Source organism: Takifugu rubripes, chromosome 19 (assembly GCF_901000725.2).
Source record: "Takifugu rubripes chromosome 19, fTakRub1.2, whole genome shotgun sequence".
Lineage (NCBI taxonomy): Eukaryota > Metazoa > Chordata > Actinopteri > Tetraodontiformes > Tetraodontidae > Takifugu > Takifugu rubripes.
In genome coordinates, this window is record NC_042303.1 from 9,461,325 (window position 1) to 9,477,790 (window position 16,466).

The 16,466-nt window shown below is 45.9% G+C and overlaps 1 protein-coding gene across 19 annotated transcripts in view; it reads left to right on the forward strand.

The window, feature by feature from the left end:
- The window catches only part of cadpsb (Ca2+-dependent activator protein for secretion b), a 42,116-nt gene that overhangs the window by 1,587 nt on the left and 24,063 nt on the right, over positions 1-16,466 (forward strand). For all 19 annotated transcript variants that reach the window (XM_029825918.1, XM_029825919.1, XM_029825917.1 and 16 more), the window contains exons 2-6: positions 7,534-7,647; positions 8,531-8,863; positions 13,510-13,590; positions 13,729-13,962; positions 15,099-15,220. In XM_029825918.1, coding sequence (XP_029681778.1) covers positions 7,534-7,647; positions 8,531-8,863; positions 13,510-13,590; positions 13,729-13,962; positions 15,099-15,220 — 884 coding nt within the window. The remainder of the gene's footprint in view (positions 1-7,533; positions 7,648-8,530; positions 8,864-13,509; positions 13,591-13,728; positions 13,963-15,098; positions 15,221-16,466) is intronic.

Here is a 16,466-nt window from a genome sequence, read left to right on the forward strand (position 1 = left end):
AGTGATGTAAATACATGTTTTGTTCTGCATCTTCACTTGGATGCACATTAAACCATATGGCTTCCTCTTTTATTTTTTGCTGAGTCATGTTTCAGCGCATGTGGGTGGCCGAAAGCACCGAGTTTCTTCCGCTTGTTTCCTGCTCGGTGTGCGTTACTGACCTGGGAAGCATGCTTACAACCGCACTTTTATAGGTGGTGGCTCGGGCAGCTGAAATCCTTCGGCGTGGGCGAGTAGATACTTGGACAAAGAAGAGAAGGCCGGCCTGCCCTTCAGCATATGTCTGCGGGTGCTAGACATCGATTTGCTCCAAATCCACATCCTGCACAGGCGTACACCTGTTGAGGGGGAGACAGGTGATATTCTGCCAGTGTCAGATTTGCCAAACCAAAAAAAAGGGATGATATAAAGTTCTTGTTGGACATTAAAATGTCACTTTATACTCTTGTCATGACAGCTGTCACTACTCGGCCCCACCTCTGTCCATCCCTGCCTCTGTCCATCCCAACATCTGTCCATCCCCACCTCTGTCCATCCCCACCTCCGTCCATTCACACCTCTGTCCATCCCTGCCTCTGTCCATCCTCACCTCTGTCCATCCCCTCTGTCCATCCCTGCCTCTGTCCATCCTCACCTCTGTCCATCCCCTCTATCCATCTCTGCCTTTGTCCATCCCAACATCTGTCCATCCCCACCTCTATCCATCCCTGCCTCTGTCCATCCCCACCTCTGCTCATCCCCACATCTGTCCATCCTCACCTCTGTCCATCCCCTCTATCCATCTCTGCCTTTGTCCATTCCCACCTATGTCCATCCCCACCTCTGTCCATTCCCACCTATGTCCATTCCCACCTATGTCCATCCCCACCTCTGTCCATTCCTACCTATGTCCATCCCCACATCTGTCCGTCCGTCCTGTGTGCAGCCATCAACCTTCTTGGCTGTTGTTCTAAAACTCTCTGCTGGCCATCCCATATGTCTGTGGTCTCAGTTTGACTTGTGGGGGTGACTTGTCCCTTTAAGTCCCTCAGAGTCAACCTTCAACATGGACAACCACAAAAAAGGACAGTTCTTAAATCACAGTGATTGAAGCGCATAGCATCCCCAAACCTGCGTTTCCTCCGTTGCATCACTTTCACAGCGTCACATCGCGCGCAGAATCTCGCGCGACAGCGTTCAGGCCGTCATGGATTAGTCACAGAAATATGATGAAGCCATTTCTGCAAGAAAAAGACTTAAAGGCCCGAGCAGAAACATGCGGAGCAGCTCCGCAGTAATCCCTTATTAGAAGCTTTGGCACGGCGAGCAGCGGCGGACTGTAGAGGAACAGGCCGGGGCCAAGGAGAGCCCACAGAGCCTCTGACGCTCTCTCAGATGCAAGGCTTGAACCCTGTGAAGGAGGAAACACAGCCTGGCGGAGCACTGGCAGCTGCATCCCTGTGGAGGGAAGCGCTATCTGCTCCAGTCTGAAAGACATCTTCACAGTGAGGCCACTCCTTCGTGGAGGAGGCACGTGCTGAATGTGGCGGCACACATGTCGACTATCGAGCTGGTGACACGTGTTTGCACGCAAGGCTAATCGCCAGCTTCCCCTCATTTAAGAAAGGAAGGGAAAACGAAAGGAAAGAAATGACAGAGGGTGTTGATGGATGTGGCTTTTCTTTGATTTGATTGATTTTTAATAGCAATAATACGCTGCACAGAAGAATGAGACATTAAGGACATTCTTGAAGGACATGGCAGCCAGATGCCTTTAAGAGAGACCTTTTGTTCCGATCATTACAGCTTTATTTATAATAAAAGGGAAATATGTCTCTGCTGGTGCCTTTTGTGTTGGTACTTGAATTCCACCTCTTCTATAAAGCTTAGCATAATGTTTGCAATTACAGTGCTGGATTATACCGAACACGGTAGCCGTCTCTTTCAACCCGGTGAGCGACAGCATGAAAATGATGTCAGTAAATGTTGCATTTGAGCTAGTGAGGAAGAAAACACCACAGGGAGTCTTTGCTATAAAAGGAAACACTCTACGGTGTGCATGTCGTGTGTGCCGCTTTGCTTTGTTTATGTTTTTGGCAAGTTCTCCCTGAAAAAGAGAGACTTTTTTTTAATTTTTCTGTGAGTGACACACACGCAGATGCGCAGATAACGGAGGTGACGCTGCCTGAGCACACAGAAGAGCACCAGTGTGACACTGGAACCATTTGCATTATTATGTAAGATCTCCAAATGGACGTCCGCCTGGAGGAAGAAGACATCCTTTGACAGGAAAGCAGCTCTGCTACTGGTGAGAAAGTCAAGCTTTCCGATGAAACGCTCGCCGCTCAGTTGGTCGTTGCCATTGGAGGAGCCCGTGCAATTAAATCCCAACATTTTAGCTTGTGTGAGAGAACAGAGGATAAAGGTGTTGGGAAAGGGTAACAGATGAAAAGCAGCAGGCAGAACACCCTCCCCGCCCGCCTCCAATCTGTGTATCCATGTGTAACAAATCACAGTTTCCCAGATTGAGCACCTTCTCTGGATGAACGTAACCAGAATCCATTACAATAAAAATGGCTTCTCCCCTCCCTGAGGTCTGGCCACACTCTTATTTGAAAGCAAACCTCTCTTGTGACCTAACGTAGGCGGTCGTGGCCCAAATGCAAATCTTACACCTTCGCGCTCTTCCATGTGTCTCCATTTCTGATTCAAGGCAGCGCACATGCCCGGGATTACTCCTCGAGCACATGCTGGCTTTCCTATCCTTCCTCAGCCTGGGTAATCTTGCCTGTCCACCAGTACAGCATCACTCTCCTGGAAAAATCCACAAAAACACTGTTTTTGTTGCACGTGACAGCATGATGTGCTTGACAGTTATCCCTTGTGGACTGAGATGAACTGCGAACGATTTGAATTATTATTAAATTCTGATGGGAAACAGTTTGTTTGAAAGAATTTGTAAGCCTTTTACTGTATATACATGCCTGGGGTTTTTTTTTTCAAATAAATAAATGCCATTTTCTGTCAGAGCCATAATTGATTAGCTGACTAATTGTTTCCCCCCCAAACAGAGCACTGAAAATAATCATTGGAAGAGGCGCAGTTTGTGTGTTTGCCTCCAAACATTTGCATCTGAAGATGCCCGTGCAGTCTTAACGTTGCTAATCTTCGCGTCATTTACATAACTCTTTTTAATACCTCTGCAGACATCAAACGGAGCAGTTAAACCCAAGCTGATCAAGGCTAATCAGCTAGTTTCTCCTGCTATGCTCTAATAATCACACGGTCTTCTTTGACTGCAACTGTTTGGAATAATAATGATCCATTTTTTAAAAAACAAGTGTGAATTAGCGTCACCGATGTATGTCCAGTCGGACCGCCGACTGTACGCGACCCTGAGGGATCTGGAGTCATGTTCACAGCAAAGTTTAATTGTGCGCAGGTGTATCGACCCAGATACGGCATTGTTTCGAAGGGAAAATCATTAGAGCGTGACTGGAATAGACAAGGAGCAGAGGCAGAAGGACATTAGCAGCACCGAGTTTCCACATTAAGTAAGAAACTGGTGGGATCGTTACCGCGCTCCGCTATCGGACTTTCTTCCACCCTGGGGGGCTCTCACTGATGCATGACATACACAAACACCACAGCACCGAGGGTGCGTGGCAGGTACTGGACGCTTTCCTGTGTCCAGCTGGAACGCCACGCTCCTCCGCTAACGCTCAGCATGCTTCCGAGGCCGGTTGACGGTCAGTAACGCTGCCTTGATCACACAAAATGGCAGAAAGGATCCCCTCAGCACACTGCTAATGCAGGACAAGATAGATAGTGTAATGCCACAGAAAGATCAGAGAAGGACTGAAGACAACGTAAGCCGGGGGAGTCAGAGCAAACGCGTTTGACCTTGTGCCACATGACACTATTCAGCTGAAAATCCTTAAAGGTAGCAGGCAGGATGTCGTAGTCTATATATAAAAAATAATCAGCAGTTTTACCCAAAACATTAAAAAAAAAAAAAAAGTGCACTATTGGATTGAAATCGAAACTTGTAACTGTCTGCGTGCAGGGTTATTAGCATAAAAATAAACTGATGCTGTCTATGTGCTGCCACTTACTGGAAGCCGTGTTTGGAAATCCCTGAAATTTAAGGGTTATTCGTCTCTTTCAGAGGCTGTGAGGAGCGCCGCCCTGCAGAAAGACTGGTTGAGAAAAGAGTGACCAGAGACTTCCTGTAAAGGAACATTTTTTCTATTTGATTCATTTAATTTTCTCTGGTCTTTTGGTTTAAGATGTTGCCAAAATGTGGGGACATGTTTTATCCATTTTCTGCACTATGAATTATAGATTTTTTTTCAACTAGTGGGAAATGTTCATGCCATCCATCTTATTTTTGAGCATAACGAGGAGCCAGCCGAGCCGCGTCTCTGCTGTCAGTGTGTTGGTGGTGTGAATGGGTAAGCGTTGCAAGAACGACGAAGATGGGAACAGACTGTTCCTCCTGAAAGTGGAGAGGCTGCTGCTGCAGAACCGGAGTTTCCGGTTCCATTCCTGTTGGCAATGCGTCTGTCTGCACAATACACCTGGCTGTTTACTGACCCAGAGGAGTGGTATTTGCTCCCGCGCTGCCGTGCTGCGTGCACGTACATATCCCTTTGGATTGTCTCTGCGCGCACATCTAGTTGCGGAGAAGTCGCCTTTGTGTCTCTGCCGCACTGTGAAGCCTCTTGCTGGTGGATTCAGAGCAGCTGCCGGCAGCTGCTTGCTGAGATGGGCCCGTGGTGCATCTGCCGCACGGCCTGAAACATGCCGTCGTGTGTTGAGAGGCTCTAACAATAGCGTGTTTGCTGTGGACCGCAGCAGCGCTGTGGGTAATGGCTCTGTCTTTAGCAAACAAGGTTATGATCGAATGACAACATTCGGTCGGCAGGATCCAGGATGCAGCTACATTAGATGAACGGCAATAATGAGAACACGTTTCCTTTAATTGGTGGAGGACATCTGAAAAACTTTAATAGGAATCTCCAGCGTGACTCAGCACCAAACAGCCTCTTTATTAAATGCGCCACCATCTACTTTATGCTAGCATTCAATCAGCTGATTACTCCACTCACAGCAGTTATGTTGTATACCTCAAGACTGATGACCATTTCAGAGAGACTGTATTGTTTATTATCAGGCCCCTGTCTGAGCCCACTGTCCCCACTGTCTCTACTCTCTACTACGATGAAGGGATCTTCTTGCCCTTGGCCCAGCGAGACGTTCCAGTGCTGTTTAATTGAGTGCGAAGAGCGGATGCCAGGATCTATAGACCCAAAAGAAAATTTTCTCTTTTACTACATTTTCTAAATTCCTATCATCAGTTGGTGAAATTGTGCTCTAAATATCCCAGTTAGGGATTTTGTTAGGATGGTGCAGCATTATTTATCACACCTGTTCAGCTGAATACATGGGCAGTCTCTTAAACCATCTGGCATACCTCAGGGGTCAATTCTCAGACCAGTTTTCATCTCAATCAATCAATCAATCAATCAATCAATCAATCAATCAATCAATCAATCAATCAATCAATCAATCAATCAATCAATCAATCAATCAATCAATCAATCAATCAATCTTTATTCATATAGCGTCATTCATATAGCAATCAAAATTGTCTCTAGACTCTTCACAGAATCCCAGGACCTGACCCCCAAACAAGCAACAGTGGCAGGAAAAACTCCCCTTTAACAGGAAGAAACCTTGAGCAGGACCAGGCTCCTGTAGGGGGACCCTCCTGCTGATGGGGGCTGGGTACATGTTAGAATCAGAATCAGAATCAGAATCAGAAGCAGATTTATTGCCATTGTTCATGTAATACACAGTATTACACAAGCTAGGAATTTGTCTTGGTGTGACGCTGCGACATTCAACATAAAGAAGACAACACTAGAATAAGATAAATAAAATAAGACATATATACAGTATATACATAAATAGTAAGAAATAGTCAGTTTAGTCAGTTTGTTTAGCACCTGAATTCCCTTCATGGTGTGTTTGGGTGCATTTACACGTGGCCCCACAGAGTAAACATAGTTGTAAATCTGGATGGATCACTCTTGATCCCTTATTGCTTCCATGATCATCTCCAGCTGAGCCTTTCTATAAGGTGCACTCACACATCTTTCATCGTTTAACCACCATTTAACTTTTTGCCTGCTTGTGTGTGGCTGAATGTCCTGCTGTCTGGGATGAGGTCAGAAGAACATCGATCAGTTCCTGTCTTGTGGTGCATCTTAAAACTGGTGCTAAGAGCTTCGCACCAGAACGCATTTTTAAAGGATCTGTACCCACTGTACCCTGGCTGACAGTACTAGCATATATATTTCTATTATGTGCTGCTGATTAAGCAGCAATGCACGGAACAAAGCTCACAGTTTTACAAAGTTTCTTTGCATTGAGTCACAGAACCAAGGTACAATTAACGGAGGGTGTGTTTTAATTACCGGTAGACCCCCGAGTCTCTGAATTTTTCATGGTGACTCAGACATCATTTCAGCCGCATGGTCGAACCAAACTCTGATCCATAGTCATTTTGAGCCATAATGAAGTCACTGTACTTTCCTGAAGGTTGATTAATGCCCACTTCAATCCGAGCCAATAAATTACCCCCTAATCTTGATAAGAGCCACAGAGAGAAAATCAATGAGAGCAAAGTTGGAAAATATGTCCTGGGCCTCCTGCGGTGCTGATGGAAATGGAGGCATTTTCCCCTCATCTATCAAGTTGGTTACTAATCAGCACAATTCCCCAATCAACAACGAGAGATGGAACATGCAGAACAATGAGTCAGTGCAGACCGAGGAGCCATTTCCTATTCTGGCTCGTTTTACTGGCTGCTGGTTGTCCTAACACATAGAATCACAACTCTCTCTTTTAAAACACTTTGATGTAACTCGGATGGAAAAAAGTCTTTATAAAATCCACGTTCTGATGTTTCATCTATCAAAAAAAGTCAACTGATATTCAGTTTGATCAATTAAATCCTATTAATTGTAAACAGATTGTGATGATTTGATGCCGAGTTATCCATGGCTGACATTTCTGTCCCTACAGGAGGAAAATAGCATCGATAAATGAATCAAGTAATGGGAAATCTCTTTTAAAGCCTTACAGTAAGGTCGTTTTAACACAGGCGGCCTGTATTTAGGGGGACTGCAGCACGTCTGATGCAGGTCAGCTGACTCATGCATCGGTTCCAGGGTATGCAGCTACAGTCTGATTAACTTTATACCGATTTTTGTTTCTTGTCACTCCACGTTGCCTGCATACATCCATCTCCTATATTCTTCCCTCTTTCCCAGGATGGTGACACACAAGTAACGCAAAGCTGATTCGTGCCGAAACTGATCTAATTTTGCACCCTCCTAGCGAAGAAGCAAACCCTGTAAAGCCAGTTACCAGTTTCATATAGACCACCCTTTGGTTCCCTCTGCTAACATGTCGCTGCTGCTGAAACAAAAATGTGTGTAACTGCTGTCTAAATTACTATTTACTATGTATTTTGTCGTCCCTCAGATCACTAAGCAGCAGCTTCAGCAGACCAAGGATCGTTTCCAGGCCTTCCTCAACGGAGACACACAAATCGTGGCTGACGAGGCTTTTATCAATGCTGTGCAGAGCTACAATGAGGTACAGGCAACCGGCCTGAAGCCCTTTATCGTTTTCCTTCCCCTGGTTTGTATCTCCTGGATTACATCTGACTCTGATTTGAAACTCCAAATAACAAGATTTGACTCTTCGAATCTAAAAATGCGCCGCCGACTCGGCCGCTGCCTCCTTGTCAAACTGCTGATATTCAGACAAGAGCGGGAGCACTAAAATGGTGGCTGACGCTCGTCGCTGCTCAGATTATGAGTCAGAGCAAGTGGCTGACACAGCCATCTTTCCCAGCCTCGCTCTTTCTCTTCCATCAGTCATCGTTTCCCTGCTTCAAGTACACAAGAGGTGTGTGTGTGAGTGTGTGTGTGTGTGTGTGTGTGTGTGTGTGAGTGAATGAGTGAGAATGAGGCTGGATGAGGATCGAATTCACAGTGGAAAGAAAGAACATATCTATTATTCTACCTCAGTCTGAAACCTCTGGAAACCTGAATAATTCCAGAACGATCCCCCCATTTTGTGTTTGGATCTCTTGAATTAATCGTAAGACATTAAAGATTGTGAATAAATTACCACCTTTTCAGCGTGTAAAGAAAGTGTGCAAATTAGTCGTATCAAACCCAGTTTTCAGTCATTATTCAGGATCTGGTTTACGATTTAGGTGTGTATTTCTGTCTTACTTCTGGCTCCAACACTCGCTGTCCTCCAACAAACAGGACTAATGCTGTATTTCACTTCACTGTAATGATTCAGCACTGTGGGTTTTTGCATCTTTTCCCTGCCAGGGTGCTAATACAGCTTTACTGTGTGTGACTGACGGAACGGGCACCGGTTGACTGGCTAACGGGGCAGAATTTCGACTTGGGTTTCACCATCACATCTGAAAAAGCTAACATCTGTTTGGCTGACCTCTCAGGTGTTCCTGAAGAGCGACCGCGTGGCCAAAATGGTGCAAAGTGGCGGCTTCTCTGCAGGAGATTTCAGGGAAGTCTTCAAGAGGCACATCGAGAAGCGCGTGCGGAGCCTCCCGGAGATCGACGGCCTCAGCAAGGAGACGGTGCTCAGCTCCTGGATGGCCAAGTTTGACACCATCTACCGCGGGGACGAAGATCCCCGCAAGGCACAGCAGCGCATGACAGCCAGCGCAGCGTCTGAGCTGATCCTCAGCAAGGACCAGCTGTACGAGATGTTCCAGAACATCCTCGGCATCAAAAAGTTCGAGCACCAGCTTCTCTACCAGGCCTGCCAGGTAAGAAGTGAAGCTGGTACCTCAGGATGTTTTCACACTTTGTCCAAATCTCTGACAGCAACATTAAATATGCAGCACCGTCGCTCTCTACAACACTCCACAAAACTTCATGTTTTACATTTTGATCAAGGCAGAAATTCAATATATTTCTGACTGTTTGCCAGGAAACTGGCTTAATGACATTGGTGCTGGTAGCTCAGTCTGTTGGGATGGCTGAGAAGCAGAGGGTTGTTGGTTCGAGCCCCAGTGCAGACAAAACATGGAAGATGTAGTAGGGAAAGGTGCTGAAAGAGATTTAGAGCACCTTTAGGTACCCTGCCTCCACACATATGTTCAACCTCCCTATGACCCCAAAAGGAATAAAGTGGTCAAGAAGATCAAAGATGGGTGAGTTTTTGGCAATATCTGAAATTACTACCATTGATAAAATCCACCCAGGATGTGCAATAGCATTTAATGTCACTAACTAGAACAGCATCCTATTACTGTACCGCAATGTGGAACTTTGGTTGTATGTGAAAGTAGTACCTAAGGTGAAGATAACGCAATGAGACGCAGGTGAGGGAGACAGAGACACAGGTGGCAGACATGAGGACAATCAGACAGGTGAGAAACACAAGTGCAGAGAGAAGCCAAGACCAGACAGGAAGGAAACTAAACCCAGAAATGGATCACAGAAGACAATTGTAAGAAACCAAGCGAGAGATGCCGAAAAAGAGCATGGTGCTGACTCAGTTGTGATGCGGGGCCGTTGCACAGCGTGCTCGGCATTGTCCCACTATCAGAGGAGACAAAGATCAATACATGGCAGGTTCTGCTCTGCAGAGTGTTTAGCAGCGTGCGTGACAGATGCACACTGTGGTACAATAAATCGCTCACGGTGTGCGTTTCTCCTCTTAAGCCTTTGAAATGATCCATTTTTTTATGCTGTGCTGGCAGCAGAGCCGTTAACTGTGAGGCCCAACTGTCCCTGAATGCACCACGGTTGGTAGAGTCAGACTTTACAGAAAAAGCACATTGAAATAATATTGATAATTTGGAGCCTTGCAGCTTAATCAACACCGGTATTTTTGTTAAATATGTGCCATTGCAGTCCAACTGCCTTTCCAGATGCTGTTCCTCCCTCCCTTATTAATATGTACAATTATTATGAACCTAAAGCTTTTTCTCAGCAAGCAATCAGCGACCTCATTCTCTCCTCTACTAAATGATAAAATCCCTAAAACACTGATGCAGAGTCAGCGCGGTTAACGTCTGCTGGGATTTGATGAAAGGATTTCATTGGCTTTGGCTGGAATTCAGAGGCTATCATGTCTTTGCTGTTATCTCTCGGGATTTGCTCTTTTTTTCTCCCCAGTTGCAACTAAGTAATATAGAGGAAGTGCTAGTCTATTTCTGTCTCCTGCTGGAGTCAGAGCTTGCCGCTGGAAGTGACTCACACTCTGATCAGGCTGGTATGTGCAGCAGCCAGTCTGACCAAACAACTGTCAGAAAATAGGTTTGGCCCAGGCATATTTGTTCGCCATAATTGTTTAATGAGATCAATGACGCCTGAGGAAAGTTTAATGATGCATAGTAATAATGATTAAACCTCTCGGTTAGGATGATAAAACATCCGCGCTTGGATACCCCAACATTGTGTCCTCTTAATATATACAGTATCTTTTTATTTATCTGTGTATATTTGACACGATTTCTCCTTCAGATCGTTTTGTTATTGGGAAAAAGGCATTTTTTAGTCCCTGATCATTCCGGAATAAGATTCCACTGACGTGGGTTTTCTCTCCGCCCCCTGTAACCCCCCCGACTGTGTTATCTACTGTTGATATCTCGGCGTCCAGCTGTACCTCTGCTGTGTTGCCGGCCGCCCACCAACTCCTGCTCCTCCACCTTTGACCTGCTGTCAGCTCGGGTAACGTCGGCGCGCCGCTGCCCTCATCAGCTCTGCTGCCGCGTGTGGGGGCGAAACGTACCTTTAACCAGCCTTCTTTCGCGCGGGGGCCGTCTGTCTACCTGTGTTGCACCTGTGGTACTTTGACAACAGTGACCTTTCGGTGATTATAGGCCAGATGAAATGGGGATGCTGTGGGGCTCAGCAGGAGACGGCTGTTAGTCAGTTCACAGACGCTGACCTCCCACAGAAAAGCCCGGTGTTGCTTTTTGCTGCTGTCAGGAGGCGGAAATCCACCCACCTCCATGTTAGAAGCGTCACAACAGCTGCGTCGGCGGCTGCAGCATCCAAGTCAAGCAGTCGTGGAAGTCTTGAGACTGGTGCATTTTGAGGGAGAAGAAGCGGCGCAGACGAGATAGTAAAATGCAGCGTCAGACACTGAGCAGACCCAGATCTCCAGGCAGGGTCCTGACAGTCCTTCTGGGATCTCAAAGCGAGTCAGATGTCGCTGTCGATGCACGAGAGGTCTCGTGTATCTTGACAGGCACTGCAGGACCGCCAGCAGCGGGAGGGGGAGTCGCCGGGTCGTGGATGCGGAGGAATCTGGCTTAATGCTCGTAAACATGACGACGAAGGCTCCTTCTGTTTACGTGTCACTGATGGCCAGAACGCCACTCAGAACTGCGAGTGCAAACGTTCTGCTGCAGCTGGTGGTGAAGTCTGATTATGTGCTCTACTAAGCAGGAGTTGGGGGGTCACACGGCAGGACGGCTGTTCGGTGGTCGGCACTGGTAACGCACCAGATCCCCCTTCACTCTAGGCGCCATCTGCCTGGGATGATTTAACTGCACATCAGCGGAATATCAAGATTTGAAGACAGCAAAGATGTCAGGACTGCTGAAAACAGCTTTCCTTATGTGAGAATAATGATTTGAGCCACTCCCCCCCCATATCTGCTCCCTGGCGTACAGTACGTCTTCTTATTCGATCCCAGTCCGGTTTGTGCGGGGGCCTGGGTTTTCTCCAGCCCAGCCCCCCCCCATCCTGTTAACGGTAACACTGTGACTTCAGCTCCGTCTTTGTTAGGAATGATTGCTTGAAGCGGCAGCAAAGAATCAAGATGGCAGAGACTGACAGACAGGGCCTGCTAATGTAATAGGGTGAAATATACGGCAAGGAGAGGTCAGCTCTGGCATCCCAGCGGCAGGAGACTGGAGGCGTTCAGAGTGCAGGAGAGCAAACAGATCCCAGGGCCTGATATAACACACTGACAGCTGTACAGGGACAGTTTGAGTGATATAAAAGGCCTCTTTCCTGTGATCCATTACAGTTAATATACTGCTGTACATTGTTACGCATTTCTTCTGAAAAAAAAAAAGTTGACATATTAAAATAAAATCTGTTTACAGATATTTAGAAGCCCGCGTCTTTTACAAGACAACGCCTCAGTGAGACGGGCAAAACGATTTTTCTCTAGATCTGTAGTCTGCAGCTGTCGGTGACTCTCCCTGCGCCGCACATACGTCTCAATTAAATTTCCATTCTCGTGGAGAAAATGGGGCTGACTGGTGTGTCACAACATGACATGTAACAGGAATGAACTGGTTTTGGCTGTGAAAAGACGTGAAAGAGTGAGGCAAGAGAGAGACATCAGGCCTTCCTCCCTTTGTGTCAGCTCATATAAAACCTTCATTTCTTATTGATGGAAGAGTCACAGTTTGGGTCCTTTCAACGCTCTGGGGCAAAAACCAGGATGAGAGATGGCGGCCATTTTTGTACTAGAGCTGCACTGTTCTGGTAATATTACATTACTTTAATTTGTTGCTTTCTTTTCCCCGCCAGCAGTTCAGAAGATTCTTTAATTTTTTTTAAAAAATTTTCACTGACTGACTTGACTGTAAACTAATCCAGGGACGTTCCCAGAGCTCCAAGGATGAAAGTTCTGGAGCCATTCTGCTTTTACAAACTTTTACAGTATTCCTCCAACTTGGCAACCAAGTAGTCTCTTGCTAAAATGCTACATAGAGCTCATGAAGAGATGATCTGCGATGCATCACCTACTGAGATTTGCCTGGTGTTTTTTTAATAACGTTTTTATTGCATTTTCTTAATGTTGTTTGTGGCACCCAGCCACAGAAATGGTGCCAGCCTGTTTATCTTTGAAAGTAAATCCCTAATAATCACTTATAACTGCTTTTCTACAGTACAAGTCATTAAAACAGGATTAAAGTGAAGAGATTTAATATGAATCGCGCAATAAGTGGGACATATATCTCATTAATATAGGAATTATAATCCAAAACATATACATCCCACATATGCTAATATGATCTGGTATTAAAAGAGATGATCAATTCACTTAAAGTTTATTTATATAGCATCTGTCAAGGGGTCTCCAGGCGCTGTGCAGAAACCCAGTCTGGACCCCAAACATGTAGAGTGGCGCTGAGAAGCTCTCTTTAATAGGGAGAAACCTTGCGCAGGACCAGGCTCATATTGGGGGGATGTGAGAGAAATAGATACTCTCGTTCTAAATAGATGAGTGACTTTGCATGTTTCTCCATGTTCAGTTTCTCAAGGTCTAAAAACATGCTCATCAGGTTGATTGGAGGCTAAATGACATCTAGCTGTCCTGTGGTGGACTGTCTGAGGTGTTTTCCTGCCTCTGACCCAGTAAATGCTGGGATAGACCGCAGCTCCCTCTGAGCCTGATTAGACATTGATTAACTAATCAACATCTTTCAATTCCCCACAGCTGGACAACCTGGACGAGCAGGCTGCTCAGATCAGAAGGGAGCTGGACGGTCGTCTTCAGATGGCGGACCAGATTGCCAGGGTGAGTCAGACACATTTGGAAAGTGCTTCACAAACACAGCGTTGCTGGCTGTAGGTAAACGTCAGATCAAACCAAGTAGACTGATTAAGTCCTCATCGACACTGCTGGTATGTGAGATGTCTTTTCTGTTCCAAACAGGCTGGTAAGTTCCCCAAGTTCATGTCCAAAGAGATGGAGGCCATGTACATCGAAGAGCTCAAGTCCTCAGTGAATCAGCTGATGGCCAACCTGGAGAGCATGCCCGTGTCCAAGGGAGGAGAGTTCAAAATCCAGAAGCTGAAACGGGGACACAACACCTCCATCATTGACATGGGCCAGGAGGACGAGAACACACTGTCCAAGTCAGACGTGGTTCTGTCCTTCACCCTGGAGGTACAGTCACTCATGAGGACATTAGGTACCTATGTTCATGAGGAGTTCAGGGACAGGCATTCATGAGGAGAACATGTGTCCATGAGGAGGTCAAGTATCGGGAGGAGGAGTGTGTGGGAGGTGTGTAGCTCAGGATTGGGTGGGAAAAAGTTCCATATCAAGATACTTGGGTTGAACTTTAGCAGAGGGTTTTCCCCTCTCGGTTGCTCTGTCCTAAAGACGAGGCTGACGAGGAACCAGAGCAGCACGGAGTTTCTCTCATCTCTAAAGTCTTTCAGGATAACAACACAGCTCAGATCTGTTGCTGGTAGATTGACACACATCAATAAGTTTTCAATTCTAGTTCAGTTCAGTTTTAATCATTCCAGCCCAGGAATTGTGGCAAAATAGACATATTTTTTAATTGTTTTGATTGAGATGATGCTCGAGAGAATATTGCCATTTTAGATTATTATATTATTTTGTTAGTTTGGTGCACATCTTCCCGTACCAGCACTCCCAAATCAGAGCACTTCATCGACTTCTCTGTTCACAGCTAAATATAGAAGGAGACAGCAGATCCGTTTGGGGCGTTGAACAGACGCTACGTGAAGAACAGACTTTCTCACACTCGCTGTCTCTCTCTCACACACTCACACATGCAGGCACGCGCACATGCACACACACACTTTACCTGCCTCTTAAGGAGGAAACACGACACATCTTGTCATCGCCTCTGAGATGAGTTGTCTCCACAGAAAAACAATTGCACCCCCGGAGTTCAGACCGGAGTTCAGAATCTGCAGCGATAGGAACAAATACGTGTTTTCCCTTCATCCATGAATGTTAAGACGAGTTAATGCCAAATGTTCCTGCTGAATATTCACCTATAGATTTTTTCATCTGTTCACCTTTAAGGTGGGACTTAACAGCTGTCAAAAATGGACCATAAATGGATGAGTGTTGCTATTTTGCACATTTATATCCGGTAACATCCAGTTTTAGCTGTAAGAGTTGACTGAGGCTGAGACACTGTTTCTGGAATATCTGTGCTGTAGAAACTTGGAGAGGTTTGCTGGCAGCACGTCTGTGACCCGTTTCTGGGAGATGAATCACTCCTGTCTGCATCAACTCAGGCTGATGTCTCTACTTCTCAGGTGGTGATCATGGAGGTGCAGGGACTGAAGTCTCTGGCTCCCAACAGGATTGTCTACTGCACCATGGAGGTGGAGGGAGGCGAGAAACTCCAGACCGACCAGGCAGAGGCATCCAAACCAACGTGAGCACCTTTGTGACATCCTCCAGCAAAGAAATTAGAACCAAGATGGAGGTTTTCAGATGTCCCTCCTCCCTTTAAAAGATTCTGCATGAAATTTCCAAGCACGTCTTCCTCCACGAGGCAAAGCTAATCTTTTAAAATACTGATATTTTCCCACCTAATTAAGCCGTATTGTACAGCGCAAGATGCAAATGTCCCTGAAACGTCCGTACAGGCTATTTAAAGGCCCAAATTTTTCTTCTGATGCCTTTAATTGAAGAGCCATTTCATGAAGAGAGTATGAGAGAGCTGAAGGCATATGAATGAAAGGGGGGATTAGAGAACAAAGAGAGGGTAATGAGTGTGTGTGTATGTGTGTGTGTGTGTGGGAGGGTCGCTCATGAGAACACGTGACTGCTCACTGTTTGGATTCACTAACTGCTTGTGTTCCTTTAAGAGGAAATAGCTAATATGCTAATTTGAATGAAGAGATTGCTGTGCAGCAGGACTCAATGAGATATTTACTGCTAATATTTTCATGCCACTTACTGTATGTGTCGCACACATGAGCTTGGGTTACAAAAAGCAACGCTGTCATCCCCAAGGTCACCTTCAGTGGCAGCACGATGCTTCCCTCAGAAAATGGATCAGCTCTCTGCTGCTTTGCTTCATCAAATTTGAATGTCTGGTACCACATCAAAACACGTCATTCCAGAGGAAGAAAAATGCACATTGGATGCTTTAATGCCTTTCCCGCTATGTAGTCTTTAAAGCAATTACTCCTTAAATCACGTAAGAGAGTCTGGGGACAAAATCAGCTTTTAAACTTGAACAGGAGTTCAGTACCTGCTGGACTACACAATCTAATCTAATCGGAACAAAGTCTTTGGAGTTTTTTTTTTTTTTTTTTTTTTACAATTTAGATTAAATTCATTAGAGCATTTAGTTTGCACCCACAAGGCAAAAAAGAACAAAGCAGCCCATGAGTGGGCCAGCAAACACGATGCTTTCATGACCGTTGGAGACTACACAGCTAAAAGTGGCCAAATCCCCTCCTCCGTGTAACCTGCTACCAGAGTATTAATCTCTCAGCATGCTAGTCATTGCTGCATTAGGGCTGTAGCATCGCTGCCAAATGCTGCATCCTCCTCCTCCTCCTGTGAGGGCCTCGCCATCATCAGCTGAGCTTAGCTTCCAGACATTTCTTTAGCCTTATTCCTCACGTTTGACGGACTCTTTTGATTTCAACATTTGCGCCCTTTTAAGT